This window comes from Poecilia reticulata, linkage group LG16, assembly GCF_000633615.1.
Source record: "Poecilia reticulata strain Guanapo linkage group LG16, Guppy_female_1.0+MT, whole genome shotgun sequence".
Lineage (NCBI taxonomy): Eukaryota > Metazoa > Chordata > Actinopteri > Cyprinodontiformes > Poeciliidae > Poecilia > Poecilia reticulata.
In genome coordinates, this window is record NC_024346.1 from 31,331,222 (window position 1) to 31,349,028 (window position 17,807).

General features: G+C 40.8%; 2 protein-coding genes across 4 annotated transcripts in view; both read right to left on the reverse strand.

Annotated features, from left to right (window-relative positions):
• Window positions 1-10,494, reverse strand: part of cnot10 (CCR4-NOT transcription complex, subunit 10) — a 15,927-nt gene extending 5,433 nt beyond the window's left edge. Inside the window, exons 1-14 of one of the 3 annotated variants that reach the window (XM_017309621.1) lie at window positions 10,262-10,493; window positions 7,679-7,770; window positions 6,329-6,490; window positions 6,075-6,225; window positions 5,767-5,906; window positions 5,330-5,404; window positions 5,151-5,234; window positions 4,809-4,926; window positions 4,480-4,629; window positions 4,069-4,271; window positions 2,891-3,012; window positions 2,556-2,735; window positions 1,603-1,683; window positions 1,414-1,527 (exon numbers count right to left, since the gene is read on the reverse strand). In XM_017309621.1, the coding sequence (XP_017165110.1) occupies window positions 1,414-1,527; window positions 1,603-1,683; window positions 2,556-2,735; window positions 2,891-3,012; window positions 4,069-4,271; window positions 4,480-4,629; window positions 4,809-4,926; window positions 5,151-5,234; window positions 5,330-5,404; window positions 5,767-5,906; window positions 6,075-6,225; window positions 6,329-6,490; window positions 7,679-7,770; window positions 10,262-10,277 (1,688 nt within the window). In that variant the 5' untranslated portion in view covers window positions 10,278-10,493. Of the gene's footprint in view, window positions 1-1,413; window positions 1,528-1,602; window positions 1,684-2,555; window positions 2,736-2,890; window positions 3,013-4,068; window positions 4,272-4,479; window positions 4,630-4,808; window positions 4,927-5,150; window positions 5,235-5,329; window positions 5,405-5,766; window positions 5,907-6,074; window positions 6,226-6,328; window positions 6,491-7,678; window positions 7,771-10,261 lie in introns of all 3 variants that reach the window. The other 2 variants (XM_008432809.2, XM_017309620.1) reach the window with 2 other exon arrangements.
• Window positions 10,495-11,379: 885 nt separating this feature from the next.
• On the reverse strand, window positions 11,380-14,474 carry calhm5.1 (calcium homeostasis modulator family member 5, tandem duplicate 1). Its single transcript, XM_008432808.1, has 2 exons — window positions 13,854-14,474; window positions 11,380-13,182 (listed from the first exon to the last, which is right to left on the reverse strand). The coding sequence occupies exons 1-2, from the start codon at window positions 14,394-14,396 to the stop codon at window positions 12,793-12,795; spliced, it is 933 nt and encodes a 310-aa protein (XP_008431030.1). The 5' UTR covers window positions 14,397-14,474; the 3' UTR covers window positions 11,380-12,792.
• Between the last annotated feature and the right edge of the window lie 3,333 nt (window positions 14,475-17,807).

Sequence of the window (17,807 nt, forward strand, 5' to 3'; positions counted from 1 at the left end):
TTACATAAAATTTGTATTTCTCTGAATTTTTGAATGTGAATTAAAATACTTAGTATGAAGCTTGAAAATTTTCGAGAAATAAACAATTACTGACTCTTTATTTTTTTATTTCAGACCGTGACTGAGAACACCATGTGCGAAGTTTATAGTCGTCAGTCTGGAGCTGAATTTCATTGAGTACTGGGTTCAACTAATGTAATATTGTAGTGATCTAGATCAATCATAGAACTATAGTGATAGATTTGTCAAGAGTTTCAGACATTGGTGATGAACAGTATAAAACCCATTATTATGTTTAGTACTGATTTGCAAAAGACCACGTAAATAAAGTGAGTCAGTTCATCACTATAGGCAGGGAGATAGTTTTAGCCTTTTATTGCAGGCTATAGAACCGACTTTTGACAGCCAGAGCGTCAGTATTTTTTGGACTACAATTTAGCACAGCTTAGCATTGATGCTAATATTAAGCATCAGAACACTTTTCTTACTTATTAGCAACATTGTATATAGTGAATGGAGTAAGAAATGACAGACAACATGCTATTGATGCCAAACATGATACTGATAGCAATCATGCCAACATTAGCATTTTGGCTAATTTCACCTTATGCATTAATTTKAACAAAATTAATGGTSCAAGTACAGCTTCATCAACATGTTTCTGACTCTCCACAGGTTTTTGACTACAATTTAGCTCAGCTTAGCATTGATGCTAATGTTGAGCATCAGAACACTTTTCTTGCTTATTACCAATGTTTCATATACTGAATGGAGTAAGTAATGACGGACAACATGCTAGTGATGCTCCACATGCTACTGATAGCATTCATGCTATTATTAGCATTTTCACTCATTTTACCTTATGCAACATACTAAATGGTGCAAGTACAGCTTAGTGAACATGCTTCTGACTCCCCGCAGGTTGTTGACTACATTGCAGCTTTGTTTAGGATTATTGCTCATTTTTAGCATCAGAACGCTTTATTAAAAATCCGACGTGCACACTTTGGCAGGCCCCGTAACATTTCTGCAGGAATGTTCTAGTTTGAAGCTGCTCTTCCTTTCCAAAAGATTTTAATAAATAGTTGCTACTCTACTCTCATTGTCTCTTAAATCTCCTCTATGAAAAGTTTGGGGTAATTCAAATTCCTCTCTGGTCCAACATTCTGCTACATGAGTACCTACACACACCACACACTGGTTTCCAGTTCACTTTAGAATAGAATTCAGACGATCCAGTGTGGCTGTAAGGCTACCAACAATCCTGCCCCTCCTTATTTGGAGGAACAAATAGGGAGGGGAAAAATAAGTTTGCAAAAAATCTTTTTTGCTTCCTAATTCAGAATTGCTGTCTCAGCAGGATTGAAAAAGTTGTCATGTATTGTAGCCAGAGTTAATGATGATGATGCTTACCTGAGGGAGCCAGACACCTTGGTTTGATGAAGCAGTTTGTCAGCGTGGTGCAGAGCCAGCAGGTTGTCTCCCAGGGCCAGAGCCACATAGGCGCTACAAGCCAGGATGGAACACCTGCAGACCGGCTGTGGTTACACGTCACAGCACAGCAAACATCATCCTATCATCATCATGGCTCACTGCCTTTACCTGAGGTTTTCCACCTCCTGTTTTCGAAGTGGAGACGATGGAGTTGCAGAAAAAAACTTATCAGCTTCTTGACTTTTTCCACTGCAAACAACAACAACAATAACAGACCATGTCACAATCAACAGAAACCTGAAAATGATTAAATAAGCAAGAAAGATCAGCAATTTGCTATGTGTGTGTGTGTGTGTGTGTGTGTGTGCATGAATAAAGCGTAAAATTAAAAAGCTTTTAAAGCAGAAAATAAATCTAAGTTTTCTTTCTTTTGCAAAAAAATCCTCCAGATTATAAATGTTGTGGAATGATGTTGTATTATAAACTGTATGGAATGATGAATATTTGGAGAACTGCTTGAAAACCAGCAAATATCCAGAGACATTTAGCCCTGAAGCAACACTTGTTTTCTTGGCAGCTGTAGTTTCATGGTCAGCAGTGTCTCTAAATGTGAAATGCAATATGATCCTGCCACCAAAAACTGGTATTGTTATAGTGACTGCGTTCTGTGTAAGTCGTAATTGTCCAAAAAACATCATGTCTTCTTTCTTCTCAGTTTTCTGTGTTTTGGACATAATCCCCAGTGAGCCACAGACCTGACAGACATCATCTCAGCTAAAACAAATCTACAGTTAGACTTCCAATAAACCTTTTAATTCATTCCTAGACATCATAATGTGTGGCTGTGATTTTTAAGGAAACTGTAAATGTCTGGCATTTACCCATAAAAAGAATAAAACATCCACAAAGGAAGAAATTAATTGGGTTTTGTGTTCCAGCTTCATCTATATACGAGTAGAATTCAGGTTGGCACAGCTGAAAAAAGTGTCAGAAAAACAGTGAGTAAAACTGACAATATGACAAATAAATGCATATCATCCTATGAAGCACTAAGCATGTCAAGGTTCAGTAAGTTATTACCCACACACATCCAGATGTAATGGTACATGGGTTATTCTGACCTGCAGGGGTCACTGTTCTCACCGCCGCTCTCCGTGCTTCCTGATTGGCTGGAGTTCTTGGAGCTGCTTTCAGCCTTGGCATCTGGCTGCTGGTGTTCAGGCAGCAGCAGCAGGGCGTTCCGCAGGCAGATGGCAGCAAACTCCATACTGGCTACAGGGATGGCAGCAGACTGGCCTTCACTGAACAGAGACAGCATCTGAGTCAGCTCCTGAAATCAGTCTGGCATCCAACAGTTCACTGCCTCCTACGTGACAAGTTAAAGTTCTTCCCACTGACCTTTCCTGTCGTAAGCCTCCCATATTTGAATTTCAGGGTTGAAGGATGTCTGACTGACCTGTAGTTGGTGTTCTGTGAAGACTGTGATGCCAGAACAATCTTGCGATGGTATCCTTGTCCAATTACAGACTGGACTATTCCCTTTTTACTAGGTAAACTCTTGCTTTCCTGCTCGGAGCCCTGGAAACATTATCAAACATCACAATGTATTCACAAGCTATGTTGCCCAGTTGTAACATATTATATTTCAAAGCATAAGCATATTTCCTATGTAGTTAAATTCCACAGTTGACGACATTTCCACAATATCCTGAACAGTCCAGAACGAGTTTTTCCATTCATGTGGAAAAAGCTTTTGACCATATGGAATGGAATATTTATTGGAAAGATTTGGGACCATTCAAATTGTATTCATAGACTGAGGTCTTGGCAGAGGGTGGCACTCTGAGCCTGTTTAGTGCCGTAGTCACTGAACTGAAAAAACTGGAACTGTAACGACAAATTCAGAAAAACTCACTAAAATTAACAGAAAAATGTCCTCAGTTTTCATTTATGCCTCATTACTATGAAGTCTAGTTTCCAGTTGCTTTTGTCTTGCTGTGCCACATTCTGCCAGCAGATGGCAGGCATGCAAGTCAGATCTCTGCTCTGTGGTGGAGTTTTATGCTTTTCCTTTTCTATGCAACAGGTAATTCTGCTGCTTTTTGTCATGTTTTGTTTTTGTAAAATACCTTGATAAAAATATTTTGAGTGAAGTTGTGTTGCAGGAAGCAACTACTCCATTAAACCAGTAGCTCCAGTCTTACCGTCCCAACATGAAAACAAGTCTGTTGTCAAAAACACCTTTCCTTATTATTTCACTTTTTGCATGGTTGGATGTAGGAGATATGAACACGTGTCTGGACTAATATTTTAAATTAATGTAATTTTTTTGTTCAAACCATCTAGACATATTTAAATTTGAATTTCATAAAACAAAATTTGCTGTGACGGATTGGTGACCTGTCCAGGTGACCCCGCCTCTCGCCTGCTGACCGCTGGAGTTAGGCACCAGCAGCCCTCCTGACCCCCCAAAAAATGGATGAAGGGATTGAAAATAAAGTTTGCTTTACTTTTAGGTTGTGTTCCAGGCAGCTGAGAATGATTCACCAACATACACCAATTCCGATGGCGCTAAAGAAGGGCTGATCTCCAAAATCCTTAACTCAGCACCTGGTGGATGCAGACTGAACATACCCCTTTGTTAGCAGAGATGCAGCATTCAGCCAGGCGCAGCCACAGGCGTGGGTTGGAGTGGTAAACCTGAACGGCCTCCATCAGACACTCAAAGGCTGCTAGCGGCCTGGCGGCGTGCAGCAGCTGGACGCCACAGTTATACAGCAGCTCATAACGCTTGTTGGACAGCAGGGCGCACATAGGAACAGCTGACAGTCTTTTACCTGGAGACAGGAACTAAACATTCAGCACTGCTGTGACTGTTACTGGATTCAAATCTAATAGATAATCACCAGATTAAAAAAAAACTACATCCTGTTTGTTCTATCTTGGTTCAGTTTTCTTAACACGACTGCAGTCAGAGGTAGATCCATAAAGCATAGCGAGATGAATCAAAGTCACCATGGAAACAGTCTGGGTTCTGGAGCTTACACTGGTTGTTGCCGCCGTCTCCCAGTTGTGCGCAAGTGTGATCGTTCTCCTGCAGCGCCTTCTTGAAGTAGAAGATGCCAAGGTTGTGTTTCCCCATTGCAAAGTGGATGCAGCCCAGATTGTTCCAGAACATACAGCGAACACATTCACCTGGATCAAACAGATGGGTCAGCCAGGAGCCTCAGGATGGACAGGGCCCTCAAACTGAAAGACACTTCCTGCTTGTTCCCATGGTGAAGTGTTGTGCATATGAGTTTAAAATAACAGCTTCACGTAATGAGTGGAGATCTCACAGATCTGACTGCAGGCTGGCGGTCAGCAGATCTCACCGGTTCTAATGGGTCCAGGATGCTCTGCCATGTTGGAGCCGTTCAGTAGCTTCACTGCTTTGCGGTAGTTTCCTCTCAGATACTCAAAGTTACTTTTGAGGAAGAGAGAGGGGGCAGACTGGAAGAGAAGAGACAGGAGAGAAGTAGTTGGGAGGTGTTCTCTGAAGACTCCCCTCCGCTCCACACTCACAAAGACGACGACATGATTTAGACAAAGATCTGCCTAAAGTCCCACAGCTCTGTGTATGACTTTAAGCACTAAAATCTTTACTAGTGGTCAACTATTCTCTTAGTCCAACTTTGCCCCAGATGTTCCATGCTGCAGCATTGTCATGGACTCACATTCCCTGCTGTGTTCATCACTGATTTAATCTCTCTCTTACAGGCCTTGGAGGACTTCATCTGAATGTACGCTCTCACTTTGTACTGGAAAAGAAGCCAAGAACAGGCAGCTGGTGAATCAGGAGACAACCTGAACAGCAGATCATGGCGTGCTGACCAGCACTGACCAGCATTCCCACCTGATGGATTTTGGATTTGGCTGCTTCCATCATTGCTACAAACTCCACCTTTTGGTTTGATCCCGAGTTGTTGCTCTAAAAAAAACAAAAACTGTTATAATTAACAATATTCTTTCAAAGAAGGGACATTTATCACACATCTTTAAGGGAAAAACGGAACAAGATGAGATGATCATTGATTTCAGGAGGAGTAGGGTTTGATCAGACTATTTTCATCAACAAGTATTTTTATATAGATATTTTATAATTATATTGTGCTTAATTTCCCTTTGAGAAATTAAGCACAATATTAAGTATTTTTGAATTTGAATTATTGTCCAACAAAATGTGTTCTGGTCACAGGCAGATCTATCTGTGTGTAAATTGTCCTAGAGGTGAATGATGCACTCTGAACAACAATGAAACATTTTTTTCCATTTGGCAGAGTGGTCAGCTACCTCTGCCTTGCCGTTCTTGTTGCTTCCTTGTACAGAGATCTTGTCCAGAACAGCCAGTAGGTGGAGCGCCTTCTCTGGCTGGAATGTCAGCAGGTAGAGATCCACCAACAGGAAGCACACTGACTGGGCAAATTTCTCTTCTAGAGCAAATACAATAATTAACTCCAAGCCAAAGACCTTCATTTTCAAAAAGTCACATTCCAGTTATCATTTAAAAACACATCATCAGGTTCTTAAGCAAAACCAAAAACATTAAACTTGTTGCTGCTGAAAGAGCAGCAGGGACTGTGACCAGCAGCACAACATACCAAATGGTTCGAGGAACTGGTAGAGCTTCTCTCCTATAGAGATGGCCTCAGAGTACTGGCGCATGTGGTAGTGGATGATGGCCTGGTTATAGTACAGCAAACTATTCTCAACATCCTCCAAGCCATCAACATCTTCTGTTGCTGTGTGAAGCTGGGACACACAGCTCAGGTCATGGTCATGATCAAACACAGGTGTGTGTGTGTGTGTGTGTGTGTGTGCGTGTAGAAGAGAAAACACTGATGTGTAGTTTTACCCGATTCTTCATCGCTGAAAGGGTCTGCTTCAACAAACCCGTCGCAGTCTGGCCACTTCTGTAGAACTCTAAAACAGCTTTATTCAAAGAAATTTTGTAGTCCTCTTTGTTGAGCTCCTGCAAGGCTTCAAGCTGTTTCAGAGACTCGTCATACTTTCCAACCTATGAAGAGGATGTTGGACAATCTCACAAATCTGGAGGTGGTGGAGGGAATTATCTGAACTATAAAAACAAACAGCAAAGTCCATAAAAGCTCATTCCAACTTTTACTGACACAATCACCATCGAGACAACTCCCTTGTAGGTCCTGCTTGATGCATTGCTGTTACACCTACAGCTCATTCTATACATGTTTTGTGCTGAGATATTTCTAATTTTGGAACGGCATTGGTAACAGCTGTAGATGAATGAGACGAGATGCTCTGCATGTTCTGACCCACAACCTGCTGGCAGCAGCATCATTAAACAGGAAACAGAAAATGAGGTGCAATTCCAGACCAACCAATAGCAGGAGTAGCACTAGCAACGCCAAAGGCTTATGGTTACCATAATGTCAAGTAATGGTAAAGTCCAAAAAGATATATTTCTTGTAGTTTTTTGTTTTTTTGCCTCGTAGTTTGTTTGGGTCGAGGCTGGTCTGTGTTCACACAAGCAAACCAAAACCACCACATAAAAAGGGTCTGGCTCCAAGGGTTCACTTGAGTGGATTCACACATGGAGGATGAGTCTGGACAAACGGAGGAAACCATTAAAGTGGACCAACTGTGTCAGGTGTAAATGCGTCCTAAAACATTTGGATCTGAATCAACCTGAGGACCAACCACAGCTGGTGCTCAGGTTGTGACACTGGAAACAACCTAATGGTGTGTAGAACCATCTGCCAGCAATAAACAGTCTTAAGCATTCCTCTTGCTTTACTTTAACTGCTCAATCATGAAGCACGGCCAACACAACCGCAACGATTTCATTCACTTCCTCTGCTGCCATTGCTAACATACAATAATTGACAGATTACAATTCAAAACAGCACAGAAAATCAACGTCATCGTTCACAACTCGTCCTTCCATTTGCTGACTGGTTAGGATTAAATGCATCGTGAGAAATAAACTCAATGGGATAAACCGAGGTGGAGCACTGAAGGGAGATGAGAATCCAGTGGAACTGCTTCAGAAAGCAATGGCCCGCCTATCACAAACATCAACTTATAACTCATTCCGATATTATTAGTGTCTAGAATTCATGTTTTTGCTCCTTTTATTATGTCTGCAGGTTTACATATTTGCCACAGGAAATCTGAAAACAGACATATTATGTTAAGATCCCCCAAAACATCAAAAGAGAATATTTACCAGAAAAGCTTCGTATGCACTCGTTGCCATCTCCTTCTCCTGGTCCGTCATCCCACTGGACGGCGAGCCGTTATGTTTTGCTTCGTTTAATTCTGCTCAATTAAAACAAACAGATTAAAATGTGCCAAATGCTGCATTACAATATTTAGGGTAGAAATTAGACCCGGCTTCTCTCCAGCTTTACGAATGTATATCTACCTTGTGACAAGTAGAAAACATAAATATAACTCTAATCATAGCTAAAGAAAAATCAAAAAACAGTTAAACTTCTAAAGAAACACACAAAACATTCATGAAGAAAGCATCTTGAGCACATGGCCAGAGTCGTTTCTCCACAGTAGGAAGCAGTGAGCATGGCTGGCCCCACGCTGGAATTGGAACAACAGAATTAGGATCTGTGTCAATTCCTCTGAACCAGGTCATAAACAAGGTTGATATGTCCTTCTGTGTCCAGTAATCCAGCATGTACTTGATGACGTGTGGTGACCTTTGAAAACGCTGCTTCCTCACCACAGCTTGTTGTTAGGATGAAACCAACAAGAATGTCAAAAAACAACACAGTGATCCTGTCGTATAAAACACCAATACTTTGTGGTGTTTTAAAGTATTGGCTGTGTTCAAAAGAACTTCATTACAACAATAACACCTCATATATGCTGAGGTATTATACCTCATCCTACCAAGGGCTGCAGAGGGCCAGACTGAAGGACAGCACCCAGACCTACCAGAGCACGACAGACCCCAGCTGCAGAGACGATGCAGCAACCCAGCATCTCACAGCAAGGTGAAGATACTAGCAACACATATAAAGGGCCGTTAAGCAAGTGGCTGCTATAGAATAGAGAAACACCTGGATAAGAATCTCCTACTGGCAGACTCCTGGAGTCAATCTGATCAGTGGGTCAGACTCAGCTTGACCCAAGAGAAGGTTCTGTTTTTGTGGAAGACATCCTGCCTGGTTCCAGTGCCAAAGAAAATTTACCTTATCAGTTTATGGTAATGAATGACCCATCAGTGATCAATCACTACAGACCTGTTGCCCTGACAACCAACATCATGAAGATAAAGAAGAAACTCCTGTTGGCCCACCTGACTAAGCAGTCAGATGTCTGCTTAGTGTTCTTATTAGCAACAGACAGAGAATCAGAGACTGCTTATCGCCGTGGATCTGGAATTGATGATGCCATCATACACAACAAACCCACTGTCATCTGGTCAAAGCAGGCACCACTGTGAGGATCATGTTCTTTGATTTCTCCAGTGTATTTAACACAGTTCAGCCTGATCTGCTCTGTGAGAAACTCCAGAAGACACAGATGGAGTCCTTAACAGTCACCTGGATCTATGACTACCTCACAAACAGACCACAGTTTGTGAGACTGAAGGACTGTGTGTCTAACCAGGTGGTCAGCAACACAGCAGCACCACAGGGCCCTGTACTCTCACCATTCCTTTTCACTCTACACTTCAGACTTCCAACACAACTCTGACTTCTGTCATCTGCAGAAATACTCAGCTGACTCTGCAGTTATTGGTTGAATCGGAGATGGACAAGAGGCTGAGTACAGAGATCTGGACTTCTTGAGGAAGCTAAGATCATTCAAGGTTTGCAGCAAGATGCTGCAGATCTTCCATCAGTCTGTTGTTGAGAGCATCATCTCTTCATCCGTCATCTGTTGGGCCAGCAGCATCAGAACCAGGGACATAAAAAGCTCAACAACCTGATAAAGAACGCTGGTTCTGTTCTGGGGACGACTGTGGAACCTCTGGAGATGATGAGGCAAAGAAGGATTCTTTATGAGGTCAAGAAAGTTATGGAAAACCCTGACAATCCTCTTCATGAGACTCTTGGGAAAGCAGAGCATCTTCAGTCAGAGGCTTCTTCAGATTCACTGTAATACAGACCTCTACAGGAGATCTTTCCTGCAAACAGCCATCACAATAACTCTTTTGAAGAATCTGAATTAATGAGTAACAATACTTAATTTCCATTTGGGATCAATTTGGTATATTTAAATTGAAACTAAATGTGATGAGCTGAATCATAGCAGGTTAAAAAGTTCAGGAAATATTTCAGTTATAAATTTTGTTGCAGTTATTTTTTCCCCCCCAGAATTGTTCATCAAAGTATTATTTAAAGGTGGCTGTGAAAATGCACAGAGTATGTTGCACTGCAGGTATGTTGGATTTACGGGTATGACAGATAGTCAGAACACCGGGGTTCTCCCTCCCCAGAAAACGAAATATGAGTATTATCGACTCCTCCATTGGATTGTCTCTGGGCTATTTACAGAGACGTCAGATAAAAGCGCAAAGCTGCCTGTATGCTGCATATTGAGGAAACCGGAAGCTGTTTGGTGGCTGAGACAATGCATAGAGCTACGCCGGTCTACAGTTGAAACATCAAACGTTTAGAGAAATGTTTGATGTTTGAACAAAGTCCAGGGTCACAGCTAAACAAAGTGCAAGCATCAAAACGTTCCTTTAAAATATCGTTGGCAAATAATTGTTTTTCGTCATCTGGTCACCAACTAGAAATTAGCATAGCTAACCACTTAGCCTGAAAAAAACGGAGAAACTCACCGCTGTTGTCTGCCATTCCTACTTGAGGATTTAAGGATAAGACACAAAATATTAGGCTGCTGTCAAAATTAGGTCACCTTAAACAACGTCTACTAACTAAACTACACAGAAAAGTGACGGATAAACACTTAATATCTTCAAATAGATAAAACTGTTAGCCAAATTATCTCATCCTCTCTAACATATTCTTCTTCGGTGTTTGACGACAATCCTAGACCGATCAGGAACTCAGTGGCGCCCCTTGTTGGTAAACATTCTTCTTCTTGAGTTTTATTGGCGGTTCCAAAAAACGTTAGGTAAGTATTACCGCCACCTACTTGTATGGAGTGCGGCTCATGGGGATTTAATTAATGTGTCAATATATACATAAATATATCTATACATCTGTATAAAGTACAGCAAAAGTTTAATTTAAGAGAAACAGCTCTGGTATAACAATAAGGGAAACTATTTCAGAAGCGAAACACAGAAGTCGCTGAGTAAGAGTAAACTAAAATGTTTAGTACTTAGAAAATGCATGTTAATATAAGAATATTCTCTTGAAATTATGTAGATGAAATTAATTTATACTACTAGCAAACGCAGTAAAACGTCTCCCATTATCTGTACCAATTTTAATACAAAACGTCAAGCATAGAAAACATACTGGTTTATAAAAGTCCAGGCAAACCTAAATCTACCATTTTAATAATAAAAAATCTGCTGGCGGATGTAATTTTATAGTTTCATTTTTCTCAGCAGTATCTCAGAGACAAAAAACAATGTCATGAAAAAGAACTTTCCTTCAGGGAGAGAGAAAAAAAAGAGAAGAATAGAAAAAAGCCAAGATAAAGGTTTGTTTGCATGTATGCCTGGAATTTTATAAACCAATAGCTAAGCAGAATTTGTTTTTGGGGCCCTCTATTTCTACCAATAATGTGGATTGCTGCAATCAACAGTCAGACTATTAGATCATTCACACACCTCCTAAACTTATTGCATCTCTGACAGTGCTTCTTACATTATATCCTATATTCATATCCGATTTCCTTACTTTTGAGGACCCGCATCCTGAGTGTTGGGCATGTGGACAAAAAGTATACCCAAAACCTTGACACAAAGATGTCATTGACTCTGAGGAAAGTTGAGTTGAATTTTTAATTACAACATTTAGACATCATTTGAAAGACAGAATACAAAGTTAATGTAAACACACAACAAACCCAGTATCCTTAAAATCAGTTTGTCGAAAATTCTTTCATGGAAAATCATATGAACATTTTTTTTCTTTTACATTATAGATCATTAACTTGCATTCAGCAGATATACAGATATATCATTTTTGTTGTCCCATCACTCCACCTTTTGCCTATTTGGATCAAATTGAAAGGTGCAGTTACTATTTTTCCTACATGTCTGAATCAGTCCTGACCTGGACTGTATCTGTCCCTGACCTGATGCTGACCAAAACATCAGGTCAGGGACAGACAGCATCTGTCCAGGACTGATCCACCCCATCAGTAATCAGGACAGGCTTTCTGATTACTGTAATAAGAAAGTACTGGCCGGTACACTAAACTCAAAGCAAAATTTATTTTAAAAAAAGAAAAAGAAAGTTGAAAACAAATGACTATATGCGGCCCAAAATATTGGAATTGGAAAATATAATTGCGACTCAAAATATAAACATTGACTCTGAAATAAAATTATATTCAGTTTATTTATGTAAATGGAGTTTACGCAAACAGAGGGAATCTTAGACCTTCCTCTGATGCAGAGGTTGGTCCAAATAGTTTTCCACTTTGACCCGCTTCCTTCAGCTGGCACTCACTGAGAGCGTCTGTAATCAGAACTGACTATAATAATAATAATAATAATAATAATAATAATAATAATAATAATAATAATAATAATAATAATAATAATAATAATAATAATAATAATAATAATAATAGAGGAAGTTGGGTTGTGATCTGAGAGAAATTTAAATGATTGATTTTTGGGCCATTTCACAAATGTCTCAAGGCACTTTACAAAAAAATGTAATTCAGTCACACATAAAGTCCAGTTAATCCTAGTTATCAGTGCATTAAGTTCAGTTTAATATTCAAATGAGATTAAAATTTTTCTAAGTAACTTCAGCAAATTGCACCAAGTCAGTGACTTGTAAAGTACAACAATGTGTGAAATTTAAAGTTAACATTCAAATTCAATTTGAATTTCACACATTTTGTACTTTACCATCTAAAAAGCTTCATAGAAAATTTTATAGAATTACAGTGGAAATTAAATGTAAAAAAATTCAAACTGTTTAAAATAACTTAGGTACTTAATGTATATATATATATATAAAGTTATGTGACTGACCATTTAGATATTCAAGCAAGACACAGTCAGTGATGCTTACTGTTTATTTGTTGTTGACTGTAGCTGGTTGTGGAAAATGATCAAGTATAATTAGCCAAAGTTAAATACCATCAGTAAATTTTATGAGTGTCTTTAATATCCATTTTGTTAGCAGACCTTAGTTTTTCTCTTCAGTGGGTTGTTGTTCAGATCATCTCTATCCCATGCTCCATGTCCAAAACGGGTCGATTTTCTGGTGCAAAATCCCTGTCTGCCCGCTCTACGTAGCGCTGCAGAGTACTGTAATACTGTTCACTCCTGGAGAAAGTGTAGTATGCAGAGATCTCCTCCCATGCCTTGTGGTTTGGAAATGGCATGGGATCAGGTTCTTTGTTCTCAAAAAAGCTCTGCAGGTTTCTCTCAGCCAGCTTTGTTGCATAGTCCACAGTGAAGGCATCAAAGCGCTCCTTCTCTTTCTCAATATAACGCTTCCAGAACGTAAGCTGCAGGTAGCTGACCTGAGAGCGGCAGTTTTTGAAGCAAGTGCCCAAAAGACCTACAATGGCAGCAACCATTATGACACTCCAGCCCAAAATCTGCAGATGTAATGAAAACAAAACATTCTGTCAATTAGTGACATGCATATTTTCCAATAATTATCAGCTGATGAATGCTAGAGTAGCACAACTTTAGGACTATGTGCCAATATTCTAAGTAATATTATTAACTCACTTTATGCTTTATTACTTACTGCCTGGAAAAAAGGACATCATCAAATTCCATTATGTACATCCATAAATCTCATGGGTTTGTGATAAATAAATATTGTAATATATGTTTCTCTGTTTCCAGTTAACAGCAGGGTGTGTCCAGCTCATCTGACAGACTCTATGGCTCATTTGGAGTTAAATTATAAGTAATTTGTATTTATATTTATTTATTTATTGTTATCTGTCACTTTTCTGAACACTATCTCCATGAACCCACAGGCTTTTGGAGTCACTCTGTAGTTGTTTTACTGGATCTTACACTTCCCACAATAAAAGCAGATTTTACATTTTAAATTACTTCCCTGTCTAGAAAACCCTCCTGCCCTTAAAGCTACAGTGTTGTTTAGACTGCTGCACAACATTTGTTTTACAAATTTTCAAAGCCATGATCAAATTTGGGTTATAAGTTTCAGATTTCACAAAGCGCTTTCAGATGCATAGGAGGTTAGGGATAATTAAGTGCAATCCTCTAGAAGTGTGGAATTGGTGTGTCTTACTTGTGACTGAGCTCTGAACATCATCAGCAGCTTCATCCGTTCATCACTGGAGAGTTTAGAGTTACCACAGGGAACCAGGGCCAGCTGCTCCCGACACTGAAACGTCTTGTTTTTACAAAACAGATTCACAACCAGGTTATCATCCAGACCGCTGATGGCACATTCATAAAAGGTCCCATTGAGCAAGGCCACGCACAGCCACATAACAGGGGCCACACAAGCACCAGTAATAATGCTCAATAACACCCTGAAACAGCCAAGGCAATTCCCGCGAGGACAAAGCTTCATGGGGTTAAGACAGCAGCCAGTGTAGAGCCTCCACAGCCTGCTGCTGAAGAACAGGCCAAAAACAAAAAGCACTGCAGCTGGACCAAGCAGAAAAGTCATCCCATACGTGAAATTCTGCTCATGGTTACATGGGCACTGAAATGAAACCATGGAAAAAATTCGTTCCCCACCTATAGTTAGGAGTGCCATAAAACTGTAACCAATGGTGGATTTTTGGTTCATGAAGAAACGCAGTACTGTCTGGAAGTTATCCATGGTGTTGTATCCAGGAGCTATCCAAAACTATCCCAGAGAAAAGTCTAACCAAACCTCTGTCAGCTACTTCCTGCTCTGTTGTTTGTCAGAGATTCATCTGCCAAACCAGTTTGTGCCCCTCCCTTTGGTGGTCTGTTGTCAAACTCCTCCTTTGCTCACTTCAACACTGAATTCTTCTGCCCTGAGAAGAAGTACCTTGAAGAAGTGCTTGAACTAATAGAAATAACAATTGTTGGGGTTAGTTATTCTTTATAGGTTTTCCTTTCCAGCTGTGATATTGGGATAAGTTCTGTTAGTGTGTGATGTCTTACTTTTACTTCTGACAGAAGAACCAACATCAAGCACAAAGAAATGAAAATGAAAATACAAGTTTATTCAAGGTTCTTGAATAAACTTAGTTATTTCTTGATACACATTCCCTCAATGTACATTTAATATGATATTCAGTCTGTTGCAAAGACATGACTAAACATGTAGAACATGCCATTGCAGCAGAAGCACATTCAGGGAACAAGAGCCACTGGGGGAAGTGCTCACATCCTCCTTGTGGTTTACTCTTCCCGTCCCACAAGACTGGCCATTTAGACTGCAGTCCATCACACAGATACATCCTTTTTTCAAACCAAGTCATCCTCTACAGCAGTGGTCCCCAAACTACGGCCCGCGGGCCACATTTGGTCCGGCCCCCTGCCCTGAACAACACCAGAGAGCATTTAGATTTTTTTTCGTATACCGTATTTTCCGGACTATAAGCCGCTACTTTTCTCCTAAGCTTTGAACCATGCAGCTTATAGCCCGGTGCGGCTTATATGTGGATTTTTCTTTAACCACCAGGGAACTCTTTAGCAGGAAGTGAATCATCCATCCATCCATTTTCTTACACCCTTGTCCCTCAGTGGGGTCGGGGGGGTTGCTGGTGCCTCTCCAGCTAGCGTACCGGGCGAGAGGCAGGGTCACCCGGGACAGGTCGCCAGTCTGTCGCAGAGGAAGTGAATCATTGGTAGTCAAAATTGGAAATAAAAGAAAGCGCCCATTAAAACGAAATTAGGTTTTAATAGGGAATTGAAATTTGAGAATGTTCTTGATCAGTTAAATAGCATTGAGGGGAAAAATAAAAATTTTTGTTTTTTAAATAATACTGGGATCATTATGAGAATTTGAGGTATACATATGAGGATCCAGTAGATGGCAGTAGTGCAACAATAATGGATGCAAGCTGCTGTTGAAATCTAAAGAAGAAGCAGAAGAAAAAGAAGCAGAAGAAAGCGTCCATTTTCTTTTAGCACATGCTAGTAGCAACACGAAGGATCAGCACTTTTACTGTTACAGTTACCGTTCGGAAACTACCGTAATCAGTTCAGTTAAATCTAAACTTGACAACTTTTTCTTTTTCAACCCTAATAAATGTGATATGGAAGAGAGCTGAACACAACTTCCGGAGGACCTATTTGAGTATTTCTTGCCAAAAGACTTTGAGTCATTTGTGCGACCAAAACTGACGAAGGCTCTAGAGGTGATTAACTTAAACTAACTAAAAACAAATGCTGTGCTGACAGTTTTTATCCACAAAACGCTTAAACCTTGCCACCACCACTATTTGCTTTGTACAGAAGGCCTGGGCTCTCCATTGAGAAACAAATACATTTTACCTAGTTGAGTAAAATTGTTTGTCCATGGTGTATGCAGTGTCCCAGTTCCACGCTATGAAGCTTACCATAAATTACCTGCACTGTAAGCAACCATCCCACACTGCACAAAGAAAAGTACCAATACAAACCAGATAGCTGTTAACTTGAATTCAATATTTAGAAGCATGGCCAACACAGACTGAACGGCTTCGTTCAACTCCTCTGCTGCCATTCATAAAACTACAGGCAGAGTAACAATTCTACAACAGCACAGAAAATCAGCATCATCATTTACAACTTCTTCTGTTATCTACCAGGGATAATCCAAGAAAAGGGGAGAATGTGGAACTTCTTTGGAGTTTAGTTGCACAGAAAGGCAGTAGTCAGGCTAAGCTTTAGTGGACAGTGGAGGCCTCCTGCATTAGTCGCAGCTCACTGTTTTTCACCTGCTTTTCACCACCTGATGAAACTTCCTCAGTAAGTCTGACTGTGTCGTACTGTGAAACATGACGTAGTGTTTTGAAACTAGAAAAGCCTTTGCCACCAGCACAGAGAATACAGCTTAATATTGACATCTTTACCTGATGGCATTTTCAACTAGAAAACATGCATTTCTCTCCTCACTCTATCTACATTTGTGTTGCTGGCTGTGTGAATTACAAGTGACTTGTTCTCATGCTGAGAACATGACTTGTTGTGACTCACCATGATGAAAGAAAATAGCAAATATTTCTCTTTAAAAAGAAAAATGACAAAAACAGCAACAGAGCATGATTTGGATAAGTAATTGAATCTGATTACTTGTTTTTAATAGAAATGGACTAGATTAGTCCTTATTAAAAAAAGGTCATATTAGAGTAACGTGTCCCTAAGGAATGAATTACTGTCAGGTTCTGTGTCTTCCCCATTTATTTTGTTAGTCTTTTTCTTTATTTTTGTTTCGAATGAGTTTTCTTTATCATGGGTGGAACCGTTGTTCCACCTGGTGTCCACCAGATGGCACCTGCACTCTCAACCCCTGAGAAGCTGCTGGGTGCAACCCGTACTCACACCTGCGACTCGTTTAGGAGGCGTGGACTACGGATATAAGCAGCAGCACCTCTTCGTCTCATCGCCTGAGTGTTTGCTTACCTCGGTAACCTTCGTTCCAGAAATAGGCCTTCTGTGATCTGCTCCAGACTAACCCCTTGTTGTCTTCCTCGTCAGATTATTCTGCCGCCTCCTCGTTGCTCTGGTGTGATCCATCTTTGCTGGGTTCTGAGTGAGTGTGCCTCTCCCCCTCTTCGTGGATCATCAGCCTCCTGTGTGTTTCCCCGACGCTGCCGGTGGTACCGGCCAGACGCCGCCCCTCGTGTGTACCTACCTCCTGTGTCCTCCCTCGACGCTGTCGGTGTTACCGGTCAGACGCCACCCCTTGTGTGTGTGCGTTTATCCCCCGTCGTTGATCCTTCTCCGGTGGATTCCCCTTCGGGACGCGACGGGTCTGGAGACCCACGCCCAAATCCCCCGGAGAACTACTCTGACGGACCTAGTTCCAGGTCGTCCCCGTTCAGTAGAGCTGCCTGACCGCTCTCCTTCGGGCTCACTACCTACGCTCCACTCCGTCCTCATCACCTCCCTTCCAAGTAAGCATTCGTCAGTTAGTTCCCGGAAATCACCGTTGATCACCCTAACTACGACCCGGTCCTCTGATCCAGTATTCACTATCTCCTCCCTGTTCTTTCAATAAACCATCATTGTATTTCACTCGCCTGTCTGACTGTGTTCTTGCATGTGGGTTCGT